The sequence below is a fragment of the Stenella coeruleoalba genome, assembly GCF_951394435.1.
Source record: "Stenella coeruleoalba genome assembly, chromosome: 14".
Classification (NCBI taxonomy): Eukaryota; Metazoa; Chordata; class Mammalia; order Artiodactyla; family Delphinidae; genus Stenella; species Stenella coeruleoalba.
The window spans coordinates 24064985-24087406 of NC_137160.1; the positions used below are offsets into that span (position 1 = coordinate 24064985).

Below are 22422 nucleotides of genomic sequence, written 5' to 3' on the forward strand. Positions count from 1 at the left end.
AACACATTTAGTCACGCTGACTGTGGTTATGAAGACATGGAAGTGTGTACAATGGTTTTACACCCTCAGCTTTTAGTTCTGTGTATCTTTCACCCCTGTAGGATACTTCACCCCCTGACCATGCTGGATAACTGATGCTCTTCTATCGACTACCCATCCCATTTTCATGTCTTAGAGATACAAAGAGAATCTGGAATTAGATTCTGTATTAAATCAGTAGCCAGTATAGAACTGATGCTTTAAATCGAAAAGTGTTAATTGGATGGCCCTGCCAATCAGCAGGCTGTTGTCCAAGAAACTTTTTAACTAGGTGACAAAATTAATTACATTGTATGTAGATTGTGTTTTGCTTTTCTTATAAAGACTGATTTCCCATTTTACCTTAGGTATGTTTGTGAAACTTGATACAGAATATTTGACTACTTGTTCAACAAAACACAACCACATATTTTTCTTTTTAGACATTTATGGCAATTTCATTCTCTAAGAACCGATAGAGAAGTAGATAATCATCCCTAGCCAGATTTTTTTTTTTTTGGAAAGAAATATCAATTTACTTAAAAATTATGAGCAGTATTAAACTGTCATTAGTGATCATCAGAAATCTGGGAGCTAAAGTTTATTTCAAAAGTTTTTTAAGGTGGATTTGCATTTCTTCAGTGGGGGTTATGTTTTACTTCAAATCTCTGCTTACCATTGGAGTTATAAACGTCTCCTTGCTTCAGCTATCTTTTCCCTCAAGTGCCTGGTAGCTTCCTATCTTACTATGCCCATATGCAGATACTACTGCTGTTTCTTGCCTTTTGTCCAAATGGGCCTGAAAATTCAGTGTAGCCACAGTCACTTCTGTACTGGGAATACATATGATTTGTATCCCAGGAGAGCGCTCAGTCTGCCTTACCATTTGGTATTAAGAACGATCTATACACGGGAATTCCCTGGTGCTCCTGTGGTTAGGACTTGGCGCTTTCACTGCTGTGGCCCCAGTTCAATCCCTGATTGGGGAACTAAGATCCCACAAGCTGCACAAAGAGGCCAAAAATTTTTTTAAATAAAAACTAAAATAAACAAACATTAAAAAAAAGAGCAAAGAAATACCTATGTGTGTATGTACATAGACGTGTATATAAATTTGTGGAACCAATGAGCTTCGATCTCTCACTATTACCATGAGGGAAATAGGAGTTCATTAATAAAGGAAGACTTTGTAGAAAAAAAAAAAGAATGATCTATACAAAACCCCATATGACTCCTTTGGCTGTTTGAACTCTTAAAGTCACTTATGGTAGAACTTTTCATGTTACGTCTCTCATCTACAACTTGCATAAACAGCTTTTCACCCTGGTCCCATTTCCTGTTTCTTTATTGTCATATCATTTAGTATTGTGTGCTATCAGGGTGGCAAGATTTTCAGCTACTAACTGTCACTTTATTTCCTCCTTACTTACCTGATTAGTAAAGAAGGAGAAATTTGATACTTATAAGATGAAATTGGGTTTTGTTCTTATATAGGTCCTGTCCCTGCTATCAATGGGGCACTGAAGAAAACAGGACTAAGTCTTAAGGATATGGATTTGGTGGAAGTAAGTGTTCTACGTTTTTTACAACACAGATAAACCACCAACTTCTATTGCATAAATGGCTTTAGTTTGATTTTTATAGCTCTTTTTGTTTTAGTACCATTAAACTTTCCAAATGATGTGCATCTAAATAAGTATTACTTTCATTACATGCCTGTATTGGCATATAATCAGGCCATACCTGATTAAAATGCCTTATTTATATTTGAATAATTAAAAGAGCCTGACTTCTTCTACTAAAGTATAAACTCTTAGAAACTTTTTATGACGTCGTAAGATTCTACTACATTTTAGACTATTAATGTTCCTGTTGAGTTGAATTGAATGTTATATAAGGTGGGTGAGAAATAAGTAACTTTACCCTTATTTTATGGATTAAAGTGAAAAAATACAGGTAAAAAATTGACCGAATAGAAAAACAATAATCTGATCCCAAATCTAAAAGATTCTTGCACTTCTGCCAAGTTAACAGCCACCCCCTTCCCCCAGACTTACCTTTGGCTTTTACACCATAGTGGGGCTTGATTTGGAACGCACCTATCATAATTTTTGGCATTGGAAACTTAAATTTATTGCAAGAGTGATTTGTTTAATGTTAATTTAAAACAAAGGCATCTTAAATATTTAGTACAATTAAAAGAAAGGATAAAGAAAATGCTTAAAAATGGATTATATGCATTCTACATTTGGGAAGTATTTGAAAATTTTAGGTGATTAAGCTACTTGATATTGGGAAATAACTAATATAACAAAGGAAATCTCTCTATTTAAACTGATAGAGAAAGGGCCTTTTCACTCTAGGCACATGTGTGACGTCCTCTGTGGTAATCTCTCACCAAGTAACTGTGGTTTCAGATGAATGGTTTATCCTTAAATCTCTTCTTCCATTCTTTGGTGGTCATAGCTCAGAGCTTCAAAGGGGGCTGCTTAATTACCATATTTGTATTAGCAAATAAGTACCATTAAATTTCTGACTTTAGATTTCACACTTAAAACTCTTGAAATATGTCAGCTCCGCAGAGCTGTTCATCACCATTTATAGATGTATAAACACTCAAAGACATAGCTCTCAACACCCTGACATGATTGTCTTTGGGACTTCTGATGATCGTGAGGTCATTTTTCCTAGGTCTTTATTCCTGTCCTGCCCCTTTTCCTGCGTCTTTATTCCTGTCCTGCCCCTATGTTCTTCAGAAGCAATTTTTTTTTTTAGATTCCATATATATGTGTTAGCGTACAGTATTTGTTTTTCTGTTTCTGACTTAATGCACTCTGTATGACAGTCTCTTGGTCCATCCACCTCACTACAAATAACTCAATTTCATTTCTTCTTATGGCTGAGTAATATTCCATTGTATATATGTGCCACATCTTCTTTATCCATTCATCTGTTGCCGGACACTTAGGTTTCTTCCATGTCCTGGCTACTGTAAATAGAGCTGCAGTGAACATTGTGGCACATGACTCTTTTTGAATTATGGTTTTCTCAGGGTATATGCCCAGTAGTGGGATTGCTGGGTCATATACTAGTTCTATTTTTAGTTTTTTAAAGAATCTCCATACTGTTCTCCATAGTGGCTGTATCAATTTACATTCCTGCCAACAGAGCAAGAGGGTTCCCTTACCTCCACACACTCTCCAGCATTTATTCTTTGTAGATTTTTTGATGATGGCCATTCTGAGTGGTGTGAGGTGATACCTCATTGTAGTTTTGATTTGCATTTCTCTAATGATTAGTGATGTTGAGCAGTCATGTATTTGTTGGCAATCTGTATATCTTCTTTGGAGAAAGCTCTATTTAGGTCTTCCGCCCATTTTTAGATTGGGTTGTTTGTTCTTTTGATATTGAGCTGCATGAGCTCCTTGTATATTTTGGAGATTAATCCTTTGTCAGTTGCTTCATCTGCAAAAATTTTCTCCCATTCTGAGGGTTGTCTTTTGGTCTTCTTTATGGTTTCCTTTGCTGTGCAAAAACTTTTAAGTTTCATTAGGTCCCATTTATTTATTTTTGTTTTTATTTCCATTTGTCTGGGAGGTGGGTCAAAAAGGATCTTGCTGTGATGTATGTCATAGAATGTTCTGCCTATGTTTTCCTCTAAGAGTTTGATAGTGTCTGGCCTTACATTTAGGTTTACTCCATTTTGAGTTTATTTTTGTGTATGGTGTTAGGGAGTGTTCTAATTTCATTCTTTTACATGTAGCTATCCAGTTTTCCCAGCACCACTTATTGAAGAGGCTGTCTTTTCTCCATTGTATATTCTTGCCTCCTTTATCAAAGATAAGGTAACCATATGTGTGTGGATTTATCTCTGGGCTTTCTATCCTGTTCCGTTGATCTATATTTCTGGTTTTGTGCCAGTACCATACTTCCTTGATTAATGTAGCTTTGTAGTATAGTCTGAAGTCAGGAAGCCTGATTCCTCCAACTCCAGTTTTCTTTCTCAAGATTGCTTTGGCTGTTCGGGGTCTTTTGTGTTTCCATACAAACTGTGAAATTTTTCTTCTAGTTCTGTGATGAATGTCATTGGTAGTTTGATAGGGATTACATTGAATCTGTGAATTGCTTTGGGTACTATAGTCATTTTCACAATGTTGATTCTGCCAATCCAAGAACATGGTATATCTTTCCATCTGTTTGTATCATCTTTAATTTCTTTCAGCAGTGTCTTACAGTTTTCTGCATACAGCTCTTTTGTCTCCTTAGGTAGGTTTATTCCTAGGTATTTTATTCTTTTTGTTGCAATGGTAAATGGGAGTGTTTCCTTAATTTCTCTTTAAGATTTTTTGGCGTTAGTGTATAGAAATGCAAGAGATTTCTATGCATTAATTTTGTATGCTGCTACTTTACCAGATTCATTGATTAGCTCTAGTAGTTTTCTAGTAGCATCTTTGGGATTCTCTATGTATAGTATCATGACATCAGCAAACAGTGACAGTTTTACTTCTTCTTTTCGATTTGGATTTGTTTTATTTCTTTTTCTTCTCTCATCTCTGTGACTAAAACTTCCAAAACTATGTTGAATGATAGCGGAGTGAGCAACCTTGTATTGTTCCTGATCTTAGAGGAAATGGTTTCAGTTTCTCACCATTGAGAACGATGTTGGCTGTGGGTTTGTCATATATGACCTTTATTATGTTGAGGTAAGTTCCCTCTATGCCTACTTTCTGGAAGGTTTTTATCATACATGGGTATTGAATTTTGTCTAAAGTTTTTTCTACATTTATTGAGAGGATCATATGATTTTTCTCCTTCAATTTGTTAATATGGTGTATCACATTGATTGATTTGTGTATATTGAAGAATCCTTGCATTCCTGGGGTAAACCCCACTTGATCATGGTGTATGATCCTTTTAACGTGCTGTTGGATTCTGTTTGCTAGTATTTTGTTCAGGATTTTTGCATGTATGTTCATCAGTGATACTGGTCTGTAGTTTTATTTTTTTGTAACATCTTTGTCTGTTTTGGTATCAGGGTGATGGTGGCCTCATAGAATAAGTTTGGGAGTGTTCCTCCCTCTGCTATATTTTGGAAGCATTTGAGAAGGATAGGGGTTAGCTCTTCTCTAAATGTTTGATAGAATTCGCCTGTGAAGCCATCTGGTCCTGGGCTTTTGTTTGCTGGAAGATTTTTAATCACAGTTTCAATTTCAGTGCTTGTGATTGGTCTGTTTATATTTTCTATTTCTTCCTGGTTCAGTCTCGGGAGGTTGTGCATTTCTAAGAATGTGTCCATTTCTTCCAGGTTGTCCATTTTATTGGCATATAGTTGCTTGTAGTAATCTCTCATGATCCTTGTATTTCTGCAGCGTCAGTTGTTACTTCTCCTTTTTCATTTCTAATTCTATTGACTTGAGTCTTCTTCCTTTTTTTCTTGGTGAGTCTGACTAGTGGGTTATCAATTTTGTTTATCTTCTCAAAGAACCAGCGTTTAGTTTTATTGATCTTAGCTATTGTTTCCTTCTTTTCTTTTTCATTTATTTCTGATCTGATCTTTATGATTTCTTTCCTTCTGCTAACTTTGGGGTTTTTTTGTTTTTCTTTCTCTAATTGCTTTAGGTGTAAGGTTAGGTTGTTTATTTGAGATGTTTCTTGTTCCTTGAGGTAGGATTGTAGTGCTATACTTCCCTCTTAGAACTGCTTTTGCTGCATCCCGTAGGTTTTAGGTCGTCATGTTTTCATTGTCATTTGTTCCTAGGTATTTTTTGACTTCCTCTGATTTCTTCAGTGATCTCTTGGTTATTTAGTAGTGTATTGTTTAGCCTACATGTGTTTGTATTTTTTACAGATTTTTTTCCTGTAATTGATATCTAGTCTCAGCGTTGTGGTTGGAAAAGATACTTGAGGGCTTCCCCGGTGGCACAGTGGTTGAGAGTCCGCCTGCCGATGCAAGGGACACAGGTTCGTGCCCCGGTCCAGGAGGATCCCACGTGCCGCGGAGCAGCTGGGCCCGTGAGCCATGGCCGCTGAGCCTGCGCATCCGGAGCCTGTGGTCCGCAACAGGAGAGGCCACAATAGTGAGAGGCCCGCGTACCGCAAAAAAAAAAAAAAAAAAAAAAAAAAAACTCTGAAAGATACTTGATACGATTTCAATTTTCTTAAGTTTACCAAGGCTTTATTTGTGACCCAAGATATGATCTATCCTGGAGAATGTTCCATGAGCACTTGAGAAGAAAGTGTATTCTGCTGTTTTTGGATGGAATGTCCTATAAATATCAATTAAGTCCATCTTGTTTAATGTATCATTTAAAACTTGTGTTTCCTTATTTATTTTCATTTTGGATGATCTGTCTATTCGTGAAAGTGAGGTGTTAAAGTCCCCTAGTATGATTGTATTACTGTCGATTTCCCCTTTTATGGCTGTTAGCATTTGCCTTAAGTATTGAGGTGCTCCTATGTTGGGTGCATAAATATTTACAATTGTTATATCTTCTTCTTGGATTGATCCCTTGATCATTATGTAGTGTCCTTCTTTGTCTCTTGTAATAGAGTTTATTTTAAAGTCTGTTTTGCCTGACATGAAGATTGCTACTCCAGCTTTCTTTTGATTTCCATTTGCATGGAATATCTTTTTCCATCCCCTCACTTTCAGTCTGTATGTGTCCCTAGGTCTTAAGTGGGTCTCTTGTAGACACCAAATATACAGGTCTTGGTTTTGTATCCATTCAGCCAATCTATGTCTTTTGGTTGGAACATTTAATCCATTTACATTTAAGGTAATTATCGATATGTGTGTTCCTATTACCATTTTCTTAATTACTTTGGGTTTGTTATTGTAGGTCTTTTCCTTCTCTTGTGTTTCCTGCCTAGAGAAGTTCTTTAAGGATTTGTTGTAGAGCTGGTTTGATGTTGCCAAATTCTCTTAGCTTTTGCTTGTCTGTAAAGGTTTAAATTTCTCCATCGAATCTGAATGAGATCATTGCTGGGTAGAGTAATCTTGGTTGTAGGTTTTTCCCTTTTCATTGCTGGGTAGAGTAATCTTGGTTGTAGGTTTTTCCCTTTCATCACTTTAAATATGTCCTGCCACTCCCTTGTGGCTTGCAGAGGTTCTGCTGAAAGATCAGATGTTAATCTTATGGGGATTCTCTTGAATGTTATTTGTTCCTTTTCCCTTGCTGCTTTTAATATTTTTTCTTTGTATTTAATTTTTGTTAGTTGATTGATATGTGTCTTGGTGTGTTTCTCCTTAGATTTATCCTGTATGGGACTCTCTGTGCTTCTGGACTTGATTGACTATTTCCTTTCCCACATTAGGGAAGTTTTCAACTATAATCTCTTCAAATATTTTCTCAGTCCCTTTCTTTTTCTCTCCTTCTTCTGGGACCCCTATAATTTGAATGTTGGTGTGTTTAATGTTATCCTAGAGGTCTCTGAGACTGTCCTCAATTCTTTCCATTCTTTTTTGTTTATTCTGCCCTGAGGCAGTTATTTCCACTATTTTATCTTCCAGGTCACTTATCCATTCTTCTGCCTCAGTTATTCTGCTATTGATTCCTTCTAGAGAATTTTTAATTTCATTTATTGTGTTCTTCATCATTGTTTGTTTGCTCTTTAGTTCTTCTAGGTTCTTGTTAAACATTTCTTGTATTTTCTCCATTCTATTTCCAAGATTTTAGATCATCTTTACTATCATTACTCTGAATTCTTTTTCAGGTAGACTGCCTATTTCCTCTTCATTTGTTTGGTCTGTTGGATTTTTACCTTGCTCCTTCATCTGCTGTGTCTTTCTCTGTCTTCTCATTTTGCTTAGCTTACTGTGTTTTGGGGTCTCCTTTTCATAGGCTGCAGGTTCTTAGTTCCCGTTGTTTTTGGTGTCTGCCCCTAGTGGCTAATGTTGGTTCAGTGGGTTGTGTAGGCTTCCTGGTGGAGGGGACTGGTGCCTTTGTTCTGGTGGATGAGGCTCGATCTTGTCTTTCTGGTGGGCAGGACGCGTCTGGTGGTGTGTTTTGGGGTGTCTGTGGACTTATTATGATTTTAGGCAGCCTCTCTGCTAATGGGCAGGGTTTTGTTCCTCTCTTGCTAGTTGTTTGTCCTAGGGTGTCCAGCACTGTAGCTTGCTGGTTTTTGAGTGGAGCTGGGTCTTAACATTGAGATGGAGATCTCTGGGAGAGCTTTTGCCGTTTGATATTACATGGAGCTGGGAGGTCTCTGGTGGACCAATGTCCTGAACTCAGCTCTCCCACCTCAGAGGCTCAGACGTGACACCCAGCTGGAGCACCAAGACTCTGTCAGCCACCCAGCTCAGAAGAAAATGGAGGAAAAAAAGAAAGAAAGAAAGAGAATGAGAGAGAGAGAGAAAGAGAGGGAGGGAGGGAGGGAAAAGAGAGAGAGAGAGAAAGAAAGGAATAATGAAAGAAAGAAAGAATACAATAAAATAAAATTTTTTTAATTATTAAAAATAAAAAAATTTAAAAGTAGTTTAAAAAGAAACAGAGAGCAACCAAACCAAAAAACAAATCCACCAATGATAACAAGCGCTAAAAACTATACAAAACAAACAAAATGGACAGACAGAAAGAACCCTAGGACAAATGGTAGAAGCAAAGCTATACAGACAAAATCACACAAAGAAGCATATACATACACACTAACACAAGGAGAAAAAGGAAAAAAATATATATTTAAAAAAAAGGAAAAGAGCAACCCAATCAATAAGCAAATCTCCAAATGATAATATGCTCTAAATACTAAACTAAGATAAACATAAAACCAGAAACAAATTAGATGCAGAAAGCAAACCCCCAAGTCTACGGTTGATCCCAAAGTCCACCACCTCAATTTTGGGATGTTTCGTTGTCTATTCAGGTATTCCATAGATGAAGTGTACATCAATTTAATTGTGGAGATTTAATCTGCTGCTCCTGAGGCTGCTGGGATAGATTTCCCTTTCTCTTCTTTGTTCGCACAGCTTCCAGGGTTCAGCTTTGGATTTGGCCCCACCTCTGCGTGTAGGTCACCTGAGGGCATCTGTTCCCCGCCCAGACAGGACGGGGTTAACCTAGCAACTGATTAGGCCAAGGGAAGGGAGGGGTACAGAATGCGGGGCGAGCCTGCAGTGGCAGAGGCCAGCGTGACATTGTCATAGCCTGAGGCACGACCTGTGTTCTCCTGGAGACGTTGTCCCTGGATCACAGGACCCTGGGAGTGGCAGGCTGCACAGGCTCCCAGGTGGGGAGGTGTGTAGAGTGACCTGTGCTCGCACACAGGATTCTTCGTGGCTGCAGCAGCAGCCTTAGCATCTCATGCCCGTCTCTGTGGTCCACGCTGATAGCCACGGCTCATGCCCATCTCTGGAGCTTGTTTAGGCGGTACTCTGAATCCCCTCTCCTCGCGCACCCTGAAACAATGCTCTCTTGCCTCTTAGGCAGTTCCAGACATTTTCCTGGACTCCCTCCCGTCTAGCTGTGGCGCACTAGCCCCCTTCAGGCTGTGTTCACGCAGCCAACCCCAGTCCACTCCCTGGGATCTGACCTCTGAAGCCTGATCCTCAGCTCCCAGCCACCACCCGTCCCGGTGGGTGAGCAGACAAGCCTCTCAGGCTGGTGAGAGCTGGTCAGTACCGATCCTCTGTGCGGGAATCTCTCCGCTTTGCCCTCTGCACCGCTGTTGCTGCGCTCTCCTCCGCGGCTCTGAAGCTTTCCCCCCACCCATCCCTGGTCTCTGCCAGTGAAGGGTCTTCCTAGTGTGTGGAAACTTTTCCTCCTTCACAGCTCCTTCCCAGAGGTGCAGGTCCCATCCCTATTCTTTTGTCTCTGTTTTTTCTTTTTGCTTTTACCCTACCCAGTACATGGGTATTTTCTTGCCTTTTGGGAGGTCTGAGGTCTTTTGCCAGTGTTCAGTGGGTGTTCTGTAGGAGCTGTTCCACATGTAGATGTATTTTTGATGTATTTGTGGAGGTGAAGGTGAGCTCCACGTCTTACTCTTCTGCCATCTTGAAGCTGTCCCCCCTGACGGTTTATTCTTTATTGTCTATCAGTTTCTTGGAAGTGTGGCTAGTAGTACTGAGTAGTAGTAATAATAATAGCAACTATTTATTGAATACTTGCTTGTGTCAGATAATACACTAAACACTTAATACCCATGATTTCACTTAACCTTAACAATAACTCTTAAGATGATACGACAGTCACATTTTACCACTGAAGAAATTTGAGTGTCAAGAGAGTTTAAAAAATATCCATATAGCCAAGATTTGAACTGTCCATCTAGCTGCAGAACCTGTGGGCTTTCTACAGTATCCTACAGCCTGTAGTCCAGTATCCGTTTATAGTATCACTGAGGATTTCTTTTCTCTAAGGGCTATATTACACTTAAAGTATCACTTAGTAGGGCTTCCCTGGTGGCGCAGTGGTTGAGAGTCCGCCTGCCGATGCAGGGGACACGGGTTCATGCCCCGGTCCGGGAGGATCCCACATGCCGCAGAGCGGCTGGGCCCATGAGCCATGGCCACTGAGCCTGCGCGTCCGGAGCCTGTGCTCTGCAACGGGAGAGGCCACGACAGTGAGAGGCCCGCATACCACAAAAAAAAAAAAAAAAGTATCACTTAGTAAATATACCTGTTTTCAAACCTGTTATCTTTACAAAGAATGATTGAAGATAAATTAAAATAACCTTGCAATGTAATTTAAGTAGGAAAAAAAACAGGATAATTAGCCATTGACAGGACTGGACAGTTCTCAGAAATAAGTTTGTGAATAAGCATTTTTATTAATGTTTTGATTGTTTTAAGGTGAATGAAGCTTTTGCTCCCCAGTACTTGGCAGTTGAAAAGAGTTTGGATCTTGACCGAAGTAAAACCAATGTGAATGGAGGGGCCATTGCTTTGGGTCACCCATTAGGGGGATCTGGATCAAGGATTACTGCACACCTGGTTCATGAATTAAGGTACGTGCTAGAAATTGTTGCTTTTCAGATTTGCCATCTTTTGTGTAAAGGTACGAATTTGGGTTTCCCCAGAACAATCCAACATTTTTCATTCTTCTTCGTACCGCCTCGCACTACTTCTCACCAGGAACAGGTTATTTGGATACCCCTTTTTCAGTAGACCTTATAGATGACTCAGTTGACTTGTTGGTGCCTCTGCTCTTGGGATGCTTGCTCTTACTCACATTCGCAGTGCAGCCACTCAGCACGTGTTCACTGAGGGCCTAGTGTACATCTGGGCCCATCCCTGGTGCTGGTACAGAGCAGCGAGCCCGTGATGAGGCCCTGGTTCTCATGGCACTTGCATTCTAGTGCCAGTTATAGGACTGAGACACAATTATTTAAGAAAACAAAATACTGATCTAGGTGCTGTCATTCAAGAAACCTAAGCAAACTGACAATTTGGGTCTGAGCTAAGGTTTTCCTTCATTGTTTCCAGGGTTCCAGGAGGAGCCTTCTGTGTGTTTGATACTTTTCAGTTTTAATGGAAGAGCTCCTCCTTCTGTACTGTGTATTTTGGATCATTTTGCTCTGTTAGTAGGGAAATTGCAAACAAAACCAAATATGTCAGGGCAGAAAATCACTCTGCCCACCTGTGAGGTTAAGGTAAATGGGACTCCTGTTTCACTTAATGATTGAGATGAAATGAGTGATGTGCACAAAAAATAATTCCTTGGTGGTTTCTCAAGGTTATTCTATCAGGACTGAAGAATTAGAGCAGATGGTACTTTAAAGGTGTCTGATTTTTATGAAAGGGACATGAAATGTTTCTAAATTATCTGACCTTTCATATGGATGAACTTCAGTAATTATACTTATTCTAAGGTTCATAAAAATATAAAACAAATAAACCAAAAGGGCTGAGTATTTACTCCCCCTTCTTCAACTTCCAGTTTATCCCAATTACCTCCTGTTGTCACTTCTTCCTCACAGCAGCCTAAGCTTTTATATTTGTTTCAGCCTCCCTCTTCTTTGTTACTACTTTTTTTAAAACAATAAGACTATCCAGCTTTCCAAATTCTTTCTCCTCTTTTCTCCAATATTGAGGACTGGAAAAAAGATTGAGCTGATGAGCTGAACAAGAATGAATAATGCAAATGTGACCATTATAAATACTATTTACTTAATTATCTAATTCTGTCCATTCTTTATTCAAGTAGATTTCAGCCACTGCTTTCTTTCTTAGGCGTCGGGGTGGAAAATACGCTGTAGGATCAGCCTGCATTGGAGGGGGCCAAGGAATTGCGGTCATCATTGAGAACACAGCTTGAGGAGAGCAGGGAGCCTGCCCTCGTCCACGCTCACATGACTTGACCAGGCCACAGTACGCCAGGTGACCTTCAGAGAAGCTGTGAAGGTCATGCCATGCCCTGCACTGAGAGTGATTGAGTTTGGTCAAGGAATGGTGAGGCAAAGACGCATTTATCATGAACAAGATACCAAATATGCTGCATTTCTGAACTAAAATCCAACCATAGAAGGCCTTAAATGGAATTGTATCCTTGCCAAATAACCACCGCTTATGTCTTAGATAATATGATTGCAGGGAAATTGAATAAATTCTGCCTTAACTTCAGCTAATCCTTTCCTATCGTTTCTTGTATTTTTCTAAATTTTTAATTGAGGTAAAATACACATAACATAAAAGTTACCATCTTAATCATTTTTAAGCCTATAGTCCAGTGGCGTTAAATACATTCACATTGTTACGCAACCATCACCACAATGCATCTCCAGAACTCTTTTCATCTTGGAGAACTGAAACTCTACACCCATTAAGCAACTCCCCATTCCTCCCTCTCTGCAGCCCTTGGCAACCACCTTCTGCTTTCTGTCTCTCTGCAGCTGACTCCAACAGGTCCCTCATATAAGTGGAATCATACAGCACTTGTCCTTTTGTGCCTGGCTTATTGCACATAGCATAATGTTCTCAAGTTCATCCATGTTGTATCATGTGTCAGAATTTTCTTCTTTTTTAAGGCTGAATAATATTGCATTATAGATAGATAGATGGATAACCACATTTTGTTTTTTCTCTCATCTGCTGATGGACATTTGGGTTGCTACCACCTCTTGGCTATTGTGAGTAATGCTGCTCTAAACATGGGTGTACAGATATGTATTCATGGCCTTGCTTTCAGTTCTTTCAGGTATATACTGAGAAGTGGAATTCCTGAATCGTATGATGATTCTGTTTTTAATATTTAAAGGAATTGCCATACTGTTTTCCATAGCAGCTATACTATTTTACACTCCCACCATTATCGCACAAGGGTTTAAATTTTTCCACATCCTCACCAATACTTGCTGTTTTCTGTTTCTTTTTTATAATAGCCATCTTAATTAGTATGAGGTGGGAGGATTGGTTAAAGATGGTGGAGTAGAAGGATGTGCACTCACTCCCTCTTGTGAGAGCACTGGAATCACAACTAACTGCTGAACAATCATCGACAGGAAGACACTGGAACTCACCAAAAATAATACCCCACATCCAAAGACAAAGGAGAAGCCACAATGAGACGGTAGGAGGGGTGCAATCACAATAAAATCAAATCCCATACCTGCTGGGTGGGCGACTCACAAACTGGAGAACACTTATACCACAGAAGTCCACCCACCGGAGTGAAGGTCCTGAGCCCCACGTCGGGCTTCCCAACCTGGAGGTCCGGCAACGGGAGGAGGAATTCCTAGAGAATCAGACTTTGAAGGCTAGCAGAATTTGATTGCAGGACTTCGACAGGACTGGGGGAAACAGAGATTCCTCTCTTGGAGGGCACACACAAAGTAGTGTGCGCATCGGGACCCAAGGGAAGGAGCAGTGACCCCATAGGAGACTAAACCAGACATACCTACTATTGTTGGAGGGTCTCCTGCAGAGGCGGGGAGTGGCTGTGTCTCACCGTGAGGACAAGGACACACTGGCAGCAGAAGTTCTGAGAAGTACTCCTCAGCGTGAGTCCTCCCAGAGTCCTCCATTAGCCCCACCAAAGAGCCAGGTGGGCTCCAGTGTTGGGTCACCTCAGGCCAAACAACCAAAAGGGAGGGAACCCAGCCCCACCCATTAGCAGACAAGCAGATTAAAGTTTTACTGAGCTCTTCCCACCAGAGCAACAGCCAGCACTACCCACCACCAGTCCCTCCCATCAGGAAACTGGCACAAGCCTCTTAGATAGCCTCATCCACCAGAGGGCAGACAGCAGAAGCAAGAAGAACTGCAGTCCTGCAGCCTGTGGAACAAAAACCACATTTACAGAGAGACAAAATGAAAAGGCATAGGGTTATGTACCAGATGAAGGAACAAGATAAAACCCCAGAAAAACAACTACGTGGGGATTCCCTGGTGGCGCAGTGGTTGAGAGTCCGCCTGCCGATGTAGGGGACACGGGTTCATGCCCCGGCCCGGGAAGATCCCACATGCCGCGGAGCGGCTAGGCCCATGAGCCATGGCCGCTGAGCCTGCGTGTCCGGAGCCTGTGCTCCACAACGGGAAAGGCCACAACAGTGAGAGGCCTGCGTACTGCAAAAAAAAAAAAAAAAAAAAACTACAGTGAGGTATCACCTCACACCAGTTAGAATGGGCATCATCAGAAAATCTACAAACAACAAGTGCTGGAGAGGGTGTGGAGAAAAGGGAACCCTCTTGCACTGTTAGTGGGAATGTAAATTGATAACAGCCACTATGGAGAACAGTATGGAGGTTCCTTAAAAAAATTAAACTAGAATTACCATATGACCCAGCAATCACATTACTGGACATATAGCCAGAGAAAACCATAATTCAAAAAGACACATGCACCACATTGTTCCTTGCAGCACTATTTACAATAGCCAGATCATGAAAGCAACCTAAATGCCCATCGACAGATAAATGGATAAAGAAGTTGTGGTACATATATACAATGGAATATTACTCAGCCATAAAAAGGAATGAAATTGGGTCATTTGTAGAGACGTGGATGGATCTAGAGACTGCCATACAGAGTGAAGTAAGTCAGAAAGAGAAAAACAAATGTCGTATACTAACTCATATATGTGGAACCTAGAAAAATGGTACAGATGAACTGGTTTGCAGGGCAGAAATAGAGACACAGATGTAGAGAACAAATGTATGGACACCGATGGGGGAAAGTGGTGGGGGAGGGGTGGTGGTGGGATGAATTGGGAGACTGGGATGGACATATATACACTAATATGTATAAAACAGATAACTAATAAGAACCTGCTGTATAAAAAAATAAATAAAATTCAAAAAAAAATAGTATGAAGTGATATCTCACTGTGGTCTTGAGTTGCTTTTCCTAATTATTAGTGATGTTGAGCATCTTTTCCTATGATTGTTGGCCATTCATATATCTTTTTTGGAGAAATATCTAAGTCCTTTGCCCATTTTTTAAATTGAATTTTTTATTTTTTGTTGTTGAGTTGTCCTGTATTTTTTAAAATTAAAAAAATTTAAAAAATTTTGAAACCCAGTTCAATTTGTGTGTTGAGTGACGTTTCATAATTCATTCTGAGATAAATGCCCAAGGAGCAAAATTACTGAATTTAGTCTTGATATTAATAAACAATATCATATTAGATTGATTTTTCCCTTGAATAAAGACAGTGCTGGTTATGTATTATAACTCCTCAAATACATTTGAATCGGAGCATAGCTTCCTTAAGGAAGATTTATGTTTATTTTAAGAACCATATCTGTACATGGAAAATGTGGAGTTGAGAAAGGCTACAAGTCAAGTCTCAGAAGAAGGCCTGTGTCACCCCTTCTCCCCCACCACCAGCACTTCCCAGCAGTCAGAAAGGAATGTTGTCATTAATGTTTATTACACTAGCCAACTAAAATGGGGCAAGTGAGTCAGTAGAAAGTAGCTATTATAAACCAATGGGTTTACGCTAAAATTTAGAGAAGCCACAGACTGAAGACAACAAAGTTTTGCCTGGATTTCATCCCTCTCCTTTAACTTTCCCAGTTTACCTAAATTATGTCCTGTTCTGCACACCTCTCCCCAGGGGACATTTGGCAATATCTGGAGGTTCGTTGGTTGTCATGACTGGGGAGGGGGTGCGACTGACACCTGGTGGGTAGAGGCCAGGGCTGCTGCTAAAACCTCCTGCAACACACAGGACAGCCCCTCCAGCAAAGGATTATCAGGCCCCAAAATGTCAGGAGTGCTACTGTTAAAAAATCCTCCTTTAACCCTAAATCCAACCATCCCCTTCTCATGTCACCTCCCCGTTCTGTTTGTTCATACACATACATGGGTACATGTACACACACACACACACACACACACACAGAGACACACACACACATTTTAATATGAAAGTATTCAGCTTTCTAAATTCTCCTGCTGAGATTATATATAGACCAATATTGAGGATCAGGGGAGAGGCTGGGAAGGTGAGATGAATGTAGTAGTACAAATATGACTGCTACTAATTCTTCAAAGCATGAGCTCCTCATAAACAAGGATGTCTTCAGCCCACCTCAAGGATAAGCCTCGTCTCTCTCCTGCCCCACAGTCTCAGGTCTGCGTGTGGGTCAGCGGCCTTGCTGCCCTCCACGCTGCCCCCAGCAGTCATCCCCTCCCTTTTGCAGAACCCTGTGCTCTTTTGAGGTTCGTGTTGATTAATGATACCACCCCGCTGCTCTCTTTATTTCTGTCTACCGGCTTCATGCTCGGGTCCTTCCTCCAGTGACTGTATTATCACTGCCTCTGTCACCTTTTAAAAAATCATTAGATCATGTCTTGATTCTCGGAAACTTTAGCATCTAGTTGGCCAAGGACCTCATGCTTCCATGACCAGAATACCAATAACTTTCTCTTCATTCTGTATCAGATACCTGCTCCCTAGGTCACGTCAACAGAGATTGTCACTGAGCAAATAGCCGAAAAGAGCCCCCTCCTAGGGAATCTCCCAGCACAGTTTTGGTAAAGGTTTATCACTTTTCCCCATGAAAGTCTTGAGTAGGATTTATTTTATGAGATTTTTTTCTATTTTATTTTCTACTTGGGTATTGCTAATGAATAGCTTTGGGGTATTATGTATCTAGGCAGCTTGCCCAAACCCTTTTATTAGTTCTAATCATGTAGACGATATCTCATTTATTTTTATCGCCCTTTTGCATTAGGCTGGGACCTCTAATGCAATGTTGGGAGGGAAAAAAAAAACAAACCTAGAAATGTTCATATTAGTTCACCATTCAGTGTGATCCTTACAATAGGTGGCAGATAGGTGCACTTTATCAAAGTCAGGAAGTTTCCTTCTACTCCTAATGTTGCTAAGAAATTCACGAATAGTTGACTCATTCTTCAAACCGCGCTAACCTGGCTCTGCCTCCACCACTTCACTGTTCTTGCGAATGTCACCAACCGCCTTCACATTGCCAAATCTAGTGAAACTTTTCTGTCCTCATCTTCTTTGACCTCTCCCAAACATGACACAGGTAATTGTCCCTTTGGTCTGTTTTTGCAGCTGTTCCTCTACTAAACCTCTGCTCGTGAGTTTTTCAGAATTGGTCCTTGGTGGGGGGGTGTGCTCTCCCTGGTGATGCCATCCCGAGTCACAGGACTCATCATGTTTACATCCCGACACTGGTCTGTCCTCTAGCTGCAGACTCCTGTACCTAACTGCCCTCTAGACATTTATTTCTCTCACGAAACCCTCTCCTCCTTCAAGTCCTTTCTTCCTCAATTCCAGTACTTCAGGTCAGAGATCTGGGCGTTTCCTTGATTCCACCCTCTCCCTCACCCCTCATATCCAGCCCATCCGCAAGATTTATCAATTCTTTCAGAATGTAGCTCAAATGCACCCACTTCTTCTCTCCACCTCCACCACTTTGCTCCAAGCTACCAGAATCACTTGCCTGGATTACAAGAGCCCACCTCCATTCTGGCCCCTCTTCCATCATTCTCTAGAAAGCTGCCAGGGGCATCTTTTAAAAACACGAATTGTATTAGGTCACCCTTCTCTAAAGCCCTGAAACAGGTTTATATCACGCTCGGAATAAAATCCAGACCCTTTTCCCACCGTGGCCTGCTCATGGTGACCCCCAACCCCTGAGGAGGTCTGGCCTCCACTTGCCTCTAACCCGAGCTCAGACTGTTCCTCTGGCTGCCCGTGCTTCACAGATGTTGCCTTTCTTTGGGCTCCTCACATGCCATGCTTGCTCATCCTTTAGGACTGTGTCAGATCTCCCCTCTGCCTGCAATGCTGTCTCCTCTGCCTTCCCAGGACAGGACCTTCCCTACTCGTCCATCAGGTCTCAGATGCTCTCTCTTTAGGCAGGTGTTCTCTGTTCCCCCTAAGTTCCTCTCCCCAGACCTTTATGGAACTCTTCTGAGCTTGTATTCCGTTATTAGATTGTTTATCGTCCGTCTCCCTTGTTAAACTGTAAATTCCAAGAAGGCAAGGATTTCATGTGCCCAGCACAGTGCCTGGCACAAAATAGGCGCACAGTAATGTTGTGGGGATGGATAAATGGATGGGTGATGATTGAAGAAACTGAAGCACGAGAGATTTTTCTCAGAGTCACAGAGAAGTAGAGCAAGCAGCAAGTAGCTGCTCACATACAATTTACCTCTTCTGTCTCCACAGATGATCACGGAAGTGGCTGTGTGCCTGGTCATACACACCTGTGTGCCCGTGTGTTTTCAAGAGAGAAGGGGTAGAAAACGGGGAGATTCTAACGGTGCTTGCTGCCTGGCACTAAGGATCAATAGAAACACTAGAGTGACCTTGGGCCGTTTACTTTGAACCTAACCAACTACATGTGGTAGAGAAGAGTTGGGAGAGAAACCCAAATGCATGAGGTTGCCCCTAGGACAACCACAGAACTTACCATCCAAGCCAGGTCTTTTTTTTTTTTTTTAAGCTGTATTTACATGAAAATTTATTGTTGACACATTTTACTGTTTTTAAAAGCGTCAAAAAGTGGCTTAAAATGTGAACTGAATACATTTCCAAAACGAGATTTTCTAATAAAAAAAGTCAAAGGATACAATTAAGTTTTTAAAAATTACTCTATATTTTAAACTTCTTTTCTGATTGTAATACTAACGTGTGGTTCATTGCATACATAAAAGTTAACCATTACTGAAATGCATCATTTAAAAACTAACATCCCCCTAAATCAGTTAGGATTCATTCAGAATAATTCCTTGAGAGACCACACACTAATTGAAATGATGCTACTATTGTTCAACATTATTTTTTTATCTCCAGTTTTTATTTTTTGGAGCAGTGGTAAGTTCATGTGGTTCAAACTTCAGAGTATAAAAGTGAGAAGTCATGGTTCCTTCCCACAGGCATCTGGTCCCGTTGATTTTGGGTCCACCTCTGTGGATGTCTTGTACGTGTACAAGCAAATGGGCATGTACCTGTCTGTTAACTCATTTATGTATGCCGCCCCATTTTACCTCAGTGACAGTGTAATATGCACACTGCCCTGTACGTGCTCTTCCAGGATTTTTACACTGAGAATTGCCTCCAACTGCTGTGAACATATCTCTATGTCTCCAGATTCTTCATTGTGCCTGTGTTTATTTAAAAAGCAAAGTAGGTTACCCTACGTACTCTCATAGAACCTGCCTCTCAAACTTGCTACAGAAAATGCTTTCTGTTTTTCCGTGTTCTTTGTCACGTCTGTTTGCTGTTCCACTGTAGTTGGTTTAACCTGTTCCCCATTACTGGAAGAATCAGTGGTTTATAATTTTTACTTCTTAAAATAACACCAAGAATAACATCATTGTAGGGAAATCCTTGTATGTCCGCAATTATTTCTCTGGGATAAATTCCTAGAAATGGGATCAACAGATCAAAGATTAACCGCATTTTAAAGGTCTTCCATGTGCACTAACAAATTGCTCCACAGAAAGTTTGTATAAATAACGTTTCCACCAGGAACGTATGAAGCTGCCCCTTTGTGGGTCCACACTGGTTGTTGTCACGTTTCTCAATATCTTTCTGGAAGCAGCAAAAACATTGACTTTTTCAAAGGACAGGTACTTAACATCATGAGATTGTTTATTTATAAGACTAAGATGTAGGCTTTGAAGTCAATTCCAGAAGAGTAGTTTTGTGTGACACGGTCCAGTTCAGTCACCATTCACATGCCAGACACTGGAAGAGATGAACCAGGCACGGTCCCAGCTCCTGAGGAGCCTGGTGACATGCAAGCCAGGTCATTTTTGGGAAGTGAAAGGGGACACTGTTAATAATTACCCTGCAGCAACGAGTATAAACTGGAATTATTCTGGCCAAGAATAAACAAACAGTGTTTGTTCAATTCAAGAGAGCTGAACAAATACTGTTTGAGTGTGATTGTTGGATTTGAAGATTATTAAGTCAGGGTAGACTTGTTGAGCACTTGGGAGATGAGCAAACACTTGAAGGAGGTGACAGGTACCCGAGAAGAGTAGGAGAAACAGCCAGTGCACGGCCCTGAGAGAGAAGCGCGCCTGCTGTGCAAGGAGGCCAGCATGGTGGGAGCAGAGTAAGCAAGAGGACAGGGGTTGCAGTCAGAGAAGCACCCTGGGTGTGTACCATATAGGGCCTTAGACGACATTGCAGGCACTTTGGCTTTTATTCTGAGTAAACGGAAGCCACTTCAGCCTTCTGAGTAGAAGAGAGACTTCATCTGACACATTTGAAGGACACCTCAGTCTGTTCTATTAAAGTGAACTGTAAAGGGACGAAGTTGGGTTAGGATGCTACTGCAGTAATCCAGGCACCTTGGCTCTACAGTCAGTCAGCAATAGAGTGGTGAGAAGTTGTCAGTCTGGTTATGTTCTGAAGATAGAAGCTTATTTCCTCATGGATTGGCTGCCGCTTGGTAGAAAAAGGAGTCAAGGATGACTCCTGGGCCTTTCATCTCAGCCACTGAGATGCAGGAAGGCTGCATGTGGAGCAGGTCTGGGGGGAGGTGCAGGAATTCAGTTCAGACATCCAAGCAGAGATGCTGAGCGTCCATCTGGCTTTAGGAAGGAGCTAGATCAGAGAGCCATTGACATATAAACGGGACGGGATCACGAACTAGGGGCCTCACCATAGACAAAATGAAAAGACAGCCTATAGAATGGGAGAAAATATTTCCAAATGATATGACCAGTAAGGGGTTAATATCCAAAATATATAAATAGCTCATGCGACTCAACATCAAAAAAATAACCCAATTTAAAAATGGGCAGAAGACCTGAACAGACATTTTTCCAAAGAAGACATACAGATGGCCAACAGGCACATGAAAAGACGCTCAATGTTGTTAATCATCAGAGAAGTACAAATTAAAACCACAATGAGATATCACCTCACACTTGTCAGGCTATTATCAAAAAGAACACAAATAACAAACGTTGGCGAGTATGTGGAGAAAAGGGAGCCCTCCTATACTGTTGGTGGGAATGTAAATTGATGCAGCCACTATGGAAAACAGTTCTCAAAAAACTAAAGATAGAACTGTCAGGACGTCCCTGGTGGCGCAGTGGTTAAGAATCCGCCTGCCAATGCAGGGGACACAGGTTCGAGCCCTGGTCTGGGAAGATCCCACATGCCACGGAGCAACTAAGCCCACGCGCCACAACTACTGAAGCCTGTGCACCTAGAGCCCGTGCTCCGCAACAAGAGAAGCCACCACAATGAGAAGCCTGCGCACCGCAGTGAGAAGCCCGCGCACCACAACAAAGAGTAGCACCTGCTCACCACAACTAGAGAAAGCTTGCGTGCAGCAATGAAGACCCAACACAGCCAAAAATAAATTAATTAAAAAAAAAAAAAGAACTACCACATGACCCAGCAATTCCACACTTGGGTATCTATCCATAAAAACCAAAAACACTAATTTGAAAAGATACATGTACCCCAATATTCATAGCAGCATTATTTACAACTGCCAAGATATGGAAGCAACCTAAGTGTCGATCAACAGATGAATGGATAAAGAAGTGGTATATATATATATATATATATATATACACAATGGAATATTACTCAGACAGAAAAAGAATGAAACTTTGCCATTTGCAACAACATGCATGGACTTGGAGGGGATTATGCTAAGTGAAATGAGTCAGACAGAAAGACAAATACTATATGATATCACTTATATGTGGAATCTAAAAAATACAACAAACTAGTGAATATAACAAAAAAGAAACAGACTCATGGATAACAGAGAACAAAACTAGTGGTTGCCAGTAGGGAGGGGGAAGGGGGGAGGGGCAAACGGGTTCGGGGATTAATAGGTACAAACTACTATGTATAAAATAAGTAAGCTACAAGGATATATTGTACAGCACAGGGAATATATCCAGTAGTTTATAATAACTATAAATGGAGAATAACGTTTAAAAAGTGTGAATCACTATACTGTACACCTGAAACATATAATATTGTACGTCAACTATACCTCAATTTAAAAAG

The 22422-nt window shown here is 40.9% G+C and overlaps 1 protein-coding gene across 2 annotated transcripts in view; it reads left to right on the top strand.

Moving 5' to 3' along the window:
• The window catches only part of ACAA2 (acetyl-CoA acyltransferase 2), a 46846-nt gene extending 31379 nt beyond the window's left edge, over positions 1-15467 (top strand). For both annotated transcript variants that reach the window (XM_079942153.1, XM_079942152.1), the window contains exons 8-10: positions 1513-1583; positions 10808-10962; positions 12188-15467. In XM_079942153.1, the coding sequence (XP_079798279.1) occupies positions 1513-1583; positions 10808-10962; positions 12188-12272 (311 nt within the window). In that variant the 3' untranslated portion in view covers positions 12273-15467. The remainder of the gene's footprint in view (positions 1-1512; positions 1584-10807; positions 10963-12187) is intronic.
• Positions 15468-22422: the final 6955 nt, after the last annotated feature.